A 9,999-nucleotide genomic window follows, 5' to 3' on the forward strand; every position below is an offset into this window, starting at 1 on the left:
GTCTACATCACGATTTATTTTAATCACCTTTCTAAACTTTATCCACTTCTATATATTTGTTCTAATGAGAACTAGTAATTAGTTTACTTCTTCTCTTTTAAAGTATACCAAATAAAAGTTGAATTTTAAAGTGTATGAAATCAGTTGGACGCCTTACATAGCGATCTGCAGAGTGCACCCGCCCATTCTCTACTGTTCCCTCCCCTTTCCTTTGTGTATATCTATAAATTTAGAGAAGGGTAGCACCACATGTCATTCTCCCCCTCTTGAATAAAAAGGTTTATAAAAAAGGTCAATACAAGAAAAACTAGAGAATGCAGATATAGTCTACATAAGGCGAACAAAAGGACGTTTCAGTGCGGAACTTTTTCCCTTTCCCCTTTTTCCCCCAATATTATCGAATGTTTACCTTAAGTAAGAAATATAATCTTTTTTTAAACAACATTTTTAGCGGATATTTTGACCATCGCTCACAGATGTTGGAACTCGAAGGGTTAATTATTCAATTCTACTTTTTCTCCGACGAGTAAATAACCCTATGTTCATTGTATGTTAGGTTGACTTTCACTTTTATCCTGGAAAAGGTATTATAGTATACATAGGGCTGGATTTAATTGGCTGCAGGCTAATGTGTTTGCCAGGGCTCTTCAGTTACAGCCCAGAGGATGCACTTACCATGAAGTTCTGTTCAAGCCTCCCCCTCAGGCTCAAATGGAGATCTGTGTTAAGTGCCCTTATTGCAGGTGCTGCAAACCCGTTAACCCATAGCTACGGATATTTATTCCTGATCCTATATGTGAACGCATGGTAGCCGCAATTTTACTACGTGAGTAAAGGGGTCTGTGCCTGAATACCTTGGGCGTAAAAGTTATTTTCCTCACATTGTAAGCTTCGCCTTTGAGCCTAATAGTCTCTGGTACATACTTCCTGTACACATACTGTGATCCTCCTAGGGTGTAAGTATAATTGAGAAGCTAATAAGGCATTCAAATCGTATTTGTATTATATTTATTGCTTGTAGTGCTAAAACAGTACTGTAGTCTAGCTACACACTTAAAAGATATACTCACCATCCCATCAAGAGAGTGGCTTATTAGTTAAGCGATACTTACCAATCTGCGTCTCAATGTCAGGTCAGACTTCACTTAAGGTGGGCATTTGAATTTGCCTGCACAGCTGTGATGTCAGCAGGTCACCTGTACACACATACAGTCGTGCTGCAGGACCATTTTGAATGACATCATTCACAGACCTATTCACGACATCTACAGATATATCACTAGAATGAGATAAACTACAGATAATCACTAGAATGAGAAATATAGCTGTCTAGTGTGTACCCAGCTTAATTTTTCTGCAAATGTTTTACCCTTCAAAGCTGCGTTAGTAGGCCTCTAGTATTTCTATTGCACCCCATGGTTCTTTACAAGACCCCCTTATGCCTTATCCCTTTAGAACAGTATACTAGATTGTAGATTGTAATTTCCACAAGTAACTGCAGTATGTTCATACAAGTATTCACTTTCTATGTGCAAAAGTAACTACTTTTCACAGCTTTTTATATTGAAACTTTTTCTTTAACTTTTCCACTTCCCCCACAGGCTCTCCCTTCATCAATGCAATCATTCATAAAGGCTTTGACGAGCGACATGCTTACATTGGTGGCATGTTTGGGGCTGGCATATATTTTGCCGAAAACTCCTCAAAAAGTAACCAGTATGTTTACGGCATAGGTGGAGGAACTGGCTGCCCAACGCACAAAGACAGATCATGTTATATATGCCACAGGTTTGTTCCCCCAAGCATCTTTTACTCTAAAAATAGATGTTTCTTATACAGGAGCAACTATTACTAGGCTGACCTATTAGCATAAGAGACCTTAAGGCCCCCATACACTATGCGATTTGGTCCTGATTTCACCCGATTCAGATGAATCGGGCAGTGAAATCAGGCCAATTCGCATGTCCAGACACCCGGTCCGACCCGATGCACGGTCCCATGCGCATCGGATCCTAGTTGGGAGGTCGGACCGGCTGCACATAAGATTTGCAAAATCTTGTGTGCAGCCGGGCAGGGGACGCTGTGAGGCGGGCAGGGGATGCTGTGAGGTGAGCAGGGGAGGCGGACACTGTGAGGTGGCTGACAGGGTGCACAGAGGCAAAGGAAGTCGGAGCAGGGAGCTGTCTGTAACGTGCTGCAAGGGGAAAAAAGCCCATACAATGATTGTGCAGCCTGTGATTGGCTGAGCGCTCTCTCAGCCAATTGCTGACCAGCTGAGAGAGCGCTCAGCCAATCAATGGCTGCCCATTCATTGTATGGTTTTTTTTCCCCTTGTAGCATGTCACTGATAGCTCCCTGTTCCTGCTCCACTTGCCCGATGTCTGCCGCCTCTTTGTCCCCCGCCAGCCGCCTCACAGCATCCGCCACCTCGCTGTCTGCCGCCCCCCCTGCTCCCTCCACCTTGCAGCTCCCAGGGAGTTGTATATGATAAATCGCATTCGATTTATCATATGCAAAACTTGGCACATCAAGTGCATAATCGTGTCTCCCCCTCCCGGGGAGCAGCAGGGGAAACCAGGTCCAACTTGTCCTTAGGACAAGTCGGACTAATGTATGGGGGCCCTTACTACTTAACTACAAGGTCATTGGAGGAAACTAACCTAGCAAGAAATTGTATACTGCATGAGGCAGTCTTAATGTTTCTGTTAAAGGGAGTGTTTGTGTCTATCTAGTGCAAGTACAAAATGTACCTAGATAGGGTCTATTCACTAAGCTGTGATGTTGCTTGCGATTAGATCCCGATTGGATTGGGATCAAATTGAACGTCAAGCAAAACTTATTCGATTTGGACGATATAGTACAGATATGTGCTGTATAGTTTTTCCTGCACAGTCTATTTTCTATTCGATTTTGATGCCGCATTGGAATCAAATGAGGCTGAAAACCATTCGATGTCCATTTGATTTAGATTCAATTTTGCTTATGAAATAGAAAAATAGACCAATTCAAGTATAGAGAGAGTACCAACCAACCAGCTCCTAACTGGTGTAACATGGCAATTAGGAGCTGATTGGCTGGTACTTTCACTACTATATCCCTCTCCAATGCATAGCCAATAAACCCCTTTATCTCATAATGGGGCAGATGTATTAAGCCTTAACAAGAGATAAATGCAAGGGTGATAAGGAGAGATAAACGTCCAGCCAATCAGCTCCTTACTGACTTTTTTCAAACACAGGCTGTAACATGGCAGTTAGCAGGTGATTGGCTGGGGGTTTATCTCTCCTTATCACCCTTGTTTTTATCTCTTGTTAAGCTTTATACATCTGCCCCTTTATCTCTTGAACGCTGATTGCTGGGCATGATCTCATATTTAACAGCCTGGAGTGAGAAACATATGCTAATGTCCTTTTTAAAGAGGATTAAGGTTTGTGATCACTGTAACTTCTTGTGTAGGAATCAGTGTGATATATTGATGTTCAAGGTTCCGGGTAACTGTTTTTTGCAAATCATACTTTGTAGCACACTTATTTTCTTACTGTGCTGACAGAGCAAGGTTTTAAATGTCAGGAGCGAGATTTATTACACTTTCCTCACAATGCCATCAAATGTTGTCATTTGGAGGAAATTAGTTGCCGGGGCGCTCTGCTTGTGAGTTATAAGTGACCTTGCTGAGTCTTTAGTTTGGCATTAAAAATAATATTCAACCCATCGTAAATGTCCCGGGAAAGTTAAACCCTGCGCGGCTTAGGCATTTTGCAGTTTAGAATTTTGAATCTGCTATTTTTAGTTTATCTTGTCATTTTAAAACAAAAATGAATGAAACAAAAAAGGATGTCCTAAAGAATGATATTTTTTAAATATTATACAAATAGACAAGAAATGTAGTGTTAATTGAGGAGCTATTTATTAATTATTTACATTTTTCTAAATAAATTCATGACTTGTTTACCATACCAAGCAAAGTTCATATATCCAGATTAATCCATATTGTGTGAAACTGTGAAAATGCACCTAAACTCTTTTTTTTCCCCTTCTCGTCAGACAAATGCTATTCTGTAGAGTGACACTTGGCAAATCCTTCTTGCAATTCAGCACTATGAAGATGGCACATGCTCCTCCAGGGCATCACTCGGTCATTGGCAGACCAAGTGTAAATGGGCTGGCATATGCAGAGTATGTCATCTACAGAGGAGAACAGGTATATAGTAGTAGTTTGTTACCTTGAATTGCCTGTTAATGACCTAAAATATAATCTGACAAACATTATCGAATGATTGAGGGTGTACAGGAGATATATACACCAGTATATATATATTCAATCTATGCTATATTTCCACCAGCGAAAATGGCGGCACTCTCTTATTAATTTCTGCCGTTTTCAACAGCATTGAAGTCTTTCAGATTTAGCTTTTTTTTATATCAACAATTTAGCCATCGTGAATCCCACTGTTGGGAACGTCCAGTCAGTCGGATTCGGTTTTGAATACCCACTTAGTGTGTGTTTGTTGATTCGTGAGTCAAAATGCAAATATAAACACATTTATAGTATCACCATACACTACTCCTGTTACTAGTTTTTAGTGTTGCATGAGCATTACAGAATATATACAGATGTGGACAAATTGGTTGGTACCTTCATCTCATTGACAGAACTCTTCATTTCACCTGAAAAGTTAGAAATGAAAAGCCGTTGTCTGAAATTAAAAGCTGTTATGCTTAGAATAATGCAAAGAAACTATGGAAAGGGATACTTGATTGCTTATTCTTCAAACACCACCTGCAATGCCTACACGCCCCATACCCACGCCCACATACCCCATAGAAAAGAGAATGGTACTTGTTTCCTAGCACGGCGCCCAATTTTTTCATCTTATGGCATCTTATACCACCGCACTGCATGCCATATAGCCACATGCGATGCAATACGATTTTTTATTGTATAAACACCCTAATGGGTGCTTACAATGTTAAAAGCAGCCCCAATACGATTTTTTATTGTATAAGCACCCCCATGCCACCCCCACTATCAATGCGAGCCCGAAGTGTGGCGAGCGCAGCGGTACGCGTCCTCCGACCTTTTCATACCCCCACTATCCACGTCGGCCATGGATTTGATTTTAGATAGTGTGGTGAGCGGACGTGTATTACTTTACATGTACTCCGCGTCCCCTCACGGGGCTCACTGCGCTCACCACACTATATAAAGTCAACTCCACGCCGACGTGGATAGTGGGGGTATGAAAAGGTCAGAGGACGCGTACCGTTGCCGATCGCCACGCTTCAGGTTGGCATTGATAGTGGGGGGCATTTAACATTGTAAGGACCCATCTGGGTGGGTGTACAATAAAAAAAATCCTATACCATCGCATTGTATGCCGTACAACGTTGCATCGCATAACATATTTAGTCTTATGGTATACAATGCGATGGGCGCCATGCTAGGAAACAAGTACCAAGATAATAAACAATTGTATTATAGTGGTAGCTCAAATGATGTTAATTCAAGGAAACAAACATAGTGTGCATTAAACATAAACCAGAGGACAATGTTTCCTGAGGAGATCAGAAAGAAAGTTATAGAAAAGTATATAGGTAAAGTCTATAAGACCATCTGATGCTATTTGAGCAACACTGGGCGCCATGGGATAAGATCTAGGAGGACTCCACTTTTGAAAAAAGCAGCAGTGATAGCAACTTGTGTCCACATCTGAATTAGGCCCATTGAAAAGCCATTTTGCTTCTGGATGAATGCTTTTGGACAGTCGAAACAGGAGCTTTTTGGCAAGTTACATCAGCTCTAAAGTCACAGAAGAAAAAAATCAAGCTTTATAAGAAAATTGCACCATACTTACAGTGAACCATTGATTGTAATGATTGCCTCTAAAACTTTTGCAACAAAATATTAGATTTAGTGCCCCATGCCATTTGTTTTATTTAAAATATTTTTGGGGAAAAAAAATCAAAATCCCTCAAATTATTTCTAATACATATTTGTGATGTAGGCCACCATTTTAGTTTCCCTGCTTTATAGCGCCTGTAATGTATTTACAGTATATCCTTCTGTAGATGAGGCCTACTGTAATTCAGACTTGAGTATCAAGTGTAAAATAGCACTGTTATGAGTGGAATTTCACCAATTGCTTGAGAGATGTTCCCTGCAAAGAATTTAGAAAGTTCATACTTCCCTGTTTACATAAAGGTCACCCATGATTATGGCCTTTCCTTTAAATGCCATTGTAGTGTCCTGTAATAGTTCCTGGTCTATTTTCTCTCCCTGTCCTGGTGGTCTATAGATCAACCCAGTGCAAAATGATGTCCTTGTTTCTTTGGTTTTGTATTAAGTAGTATTTATTCTGTTTTAACATAAGTTTTATCATTTCTATATAGAGTGTGGCCTGGTATAGTAATGTCCCAGTCATGGTATTCATTGCACCATGACGCTGTAATTGCCACAATTTCTAGATCATTCATTGTCATTATTGCAATTCGTACTTTTCACATAACTCGGTGGTGTCGTTTGGTGACATGTTGCAAACTGCAGTCACTATGTAGGCAGGAATGAGTTCTTGCAGAAGCATAGCCTTTTGCTAGAAGAGTTTAGGCCTCCACCCACCCCAAATCCAGAGTGTCTAGAACAGGGGTGGCCAAACCGGTCCTCAAGATCTACCAACGGTCCACGTTTTCCACATCACCTAGCTGTTGCACAGCTGCAGTCAATACTAACGGTCACATTTTCCAACATGCAACTATAGATCCACAGGTTGCCTGGAAAACATGCACTGTTGGTAGATCTTGAGGACAGGTTTGGCCACCCCTGGTCTAGAACATTGTACATGACCTGGTACCTATGACTTGATCTAGACCAGGCATGTCCAACGTTGGCCCTCCCAGATGTTGTGAAACTTCACATCCCAGCATGCTTTGCCACAGTTTTGCTATTAGAGAATGCTAAAACTATTGCAAAGCATGCTGGGATGTGTAGTTTCAAAACATCTGGAGGGCCAACGTTGGGCATGCCTGATCTAGACCATGGTGTATTAATAAGAGATGATATTTTTTTTTACAGTGAGGAAATTGTAGACCAAACAAAATGTGATGATGTGTAAGCTCTGTTCTGTGTGACGTATAACAACATTGTGTTTCATTAAACAGGCTTACCCAGAATATCTCATCACATACCAGATAGTGAAGCCAGAAGCTCCCTTACAAGCTGCCACAACGGCAGAACAAAAGACCTAGTAATTTGCAATGGACTCTATGAAATGAACAACTAGAACTGAGCGGTTACAGTCCGGATAACCTGACTGGCTGGGAGGACTTTCCCATGAGAAGCAAATCCTGAAAGCCCAGAAATAAGCTGTATTTTTGTTTTTTAAGTGTTACATTGAAGGTTCTATTCTGAGTGGATACACTCCCACTTGCTACTGTTCCTATAAAGGAGATGTTTACAAGGGGCTGCCTTTTTAATAACATTTCTCAGGCTCATTTTCAGTAGGTCATGAAAGACGGAACAAAAAAATTTAATTTTTGCAAAAACAAATCTGTCTTGAGGTTTTAGCAACACTACAAATGTATCGCCACATCAGCATTTCCAGGGTGGCTGGTTTGGATGGTACATGTGTGTAACGTTTATGTGACCATTTTATTATGCTTTCAGCTTACGTTCCTTGAATAAGGGACACAGCGTAATCCGCTATTTATTTGTTTTATATTTGTGTATAAATATACTAAAGTGAGCTGGAATCTTAATATGATTTTTTTTGTCCTTTCCTTTGCACAAAGATGAGTTCTTAAACAATGCAATATTTTACATACACACACAAGTCAGAACATTTTGATAAATGTTTAGGTTTTCGTTTTGCACTTTTATGATTGAATAAATGTATTGTTTAGAAATGAAGGAAGAAAAGCAGTAAAACACTAAATCTCTGTTATTGGCCATTTAGCGGAGCGTGCTTTGGTTTTTGCAAGAGAAGATAAATGCGCTTACTAGCAACAGGAACAGGAGACCTTATCGCTATGGATTGTTCTATATAGTGATTATGTGCAGATATGAAGGCTTAACCATGGCTCACCATACATCAGTTGCAACTCACAGCAACCTATCCAATATTCATTAATTTCAAGTGTCAAATTAGACTAATGAAAAACCAGTGTCTATTGCTACAGGTCAAAGCAGCACATTCCATGGCATACCACATACATGCTATTAATGTTTGCGATTCGTGCATTTACTCTAGTAGTGATCAGGTGCTCCCTAGGTCTCTTGTCACTGTTGATAATCTAGAATAAAGCTCAGTTACCACCTAGCTAATCTTTGCTATGGTGGCCCCTACCCAAAGCTGAAGCCCTTGTAATGGTATCTCATGACTCTCTGTTTGTCTCACAGCCCTGGATGAGAGCTGTGTTAAAGAAACAGAACAACCAATCACAAGCTGATTAACCGAGGAGATTTTTGTTGCAGCCATTTAAAAATGGTTAAAAAATTGTATTGGCCAGTTCTGTGTTACAGGACCAGTAAGTGCCTCAGGAAAAATAACCGCATGTAACATCTCCTGCGACTAGGGGCAGGTGCCATCATAGTAAAGGTATTTCTTGCATGTTAGGTTTCCATAGTTATTTAAATCTGCATATTCAAAATAAATAAAACCTCTTTCTTCAGGTGTCCTAATATTGGCTAAAGCAATGGATTGGGGTTCATTAAGATGTACTCTGGCCAAGTTATCAGCAGCTCGGAAGAGTTAAGACTATATTTGGCAAAGCAGCCATGTCATCTGGCATTATGTAGGGCTGTACTTATATATCATTGTTAAAAATTGGCTTTTTCTCATCCTAAAATATTTGCTGCGTAACTGCTAGTATGACGGAGCGAGGAAGCTACGGCATGGGCTATACTTTGCTTAATGAATTCATTACAGAACTGATGGAAGCCCACCTTTTTGAATAGCCAAAAAAGCAGCGTCCTAGAAAACAGTTGCCCTCCCCTTCAGCAGTAGTCTAGCATATGTTGTGAGTGTAGAAGTATGGTATGGAGGACCAGTACACTAGACAATGGCAAACACAAGATGATGACTACTAAACATGGCTCTTTACAATACTATTTCAGCACCATCAAATGTTCTTTTTTTATTTTGGATCGTTTACAGAGTATTATTTCATGTAATGTAACAGCTCCATCTTCTGCTTTAGTCATGTTACTGCTTAATTTACTGTATTTGCAGGAGATACTCAGATTTACTATACAGAACAAAAGAAACAGACTCATAAGACGTTCAGAAAATAAAACAAAATTGAAAAAATGTTTCAACTTGTATTTTAAATGTGTCTTAAAGAAAATTGGCTACACTAAAATATGATTTTATATTATGGCCTTCTTCAGAACTTAAGGTGCCCATACACGGTGCAATGCATGCCGCCGCTCACTTCCATCACACAGGTCAAAAAGTATGTGCTGCACATACTTTTTGAACTAGGTCCCGATCGCATCGCATGCAATTTGCATGCAATGCAATGCGATCTAGACCACAACGCATGCAATTATTGCACCGTGTATGGGCACCTTTAGTCTTTATATGGTTTATGTCATTTTGTTAGGAAAACAAATTGATTTCCCCATACCGTCAATAAATATGTTTTATATGTTTTGGAGACTAGATGGTCTTTATTGTGTGTATAAAAGAGAAACAACTTGAAATTTGTGTTTTTCACATATGATGTTATTTGAAATTACATTCCACTAAACCTGCAATTATTATTATGTTAATGGCTATTTTTTATTGTTTTCCCATTTTGTTTAGTTTTAGCCATATTTACTGTTGATATAACATTTGATAAAGAAATACGTACCCATATGATCCCACATATCAACTGTGTCCTCCTCTAAATCAGACTTCAACAGCAGTCATTTTATTTCACAAATCATGCAAAGTACTGCTTTCCAACGTTTTAACCCGAGCTTGACATCTTGATAAAGATAGAGGCCAGAACCAAAACATT

At 39.8% G+C, this 9,999-nt stretch overlaps 1 protein-coding gene across 2 annotated transcripts in view; it reads left to right on the forward strand.

The window, feature by feature from the left end:
* TNKS (tankyrase) overlaps positions 1 to 9,646 on the forward strand; it is a 210,897-nt gene extending 201,251 nt beyond the window's left edge. For both annotated transcript variants that reach the window (XM_083174989.1, XM_083174993.1), the window contains exons 25-27: positions 1,602 to 1,788; positions 4,045 to 4,201; positions 7,156 to 9,646. In XM_083174989.1, the coding sequence (XP_083031115.1) occupies positions 1,602 to 1,788; positions 4,045 to 4,201; positions 7,156 to 7,242 (431 nt within the window). In that variant the 3' untranslated portion in view covers positions 7,243 to 9,646. The remainder of the gene's footprint in view (positions 1 to 1,601; positions 1,789 to 4,044; positions 4,202 to 7,155) is intronic.
* The last annotated feature ends 353 nt before the right edge of the window (positions 9,647 to 9,999 follow it).

The sequence above is a fragment of the Crinia signifera genome, chromosome 1, assembly GCF_055691185.1.
Source record: "Crinia signifera chromosome 1, ASM5569118v1, whole genome shotgun sequence".
In the NCBI taxonomy this organism is placed as follows: domain Eukaryota; kingdom Metazoa; phylum Chordata; class Amphibia; order Anura; family Myobatrachidae; genus Crinia; species Crinia signifera.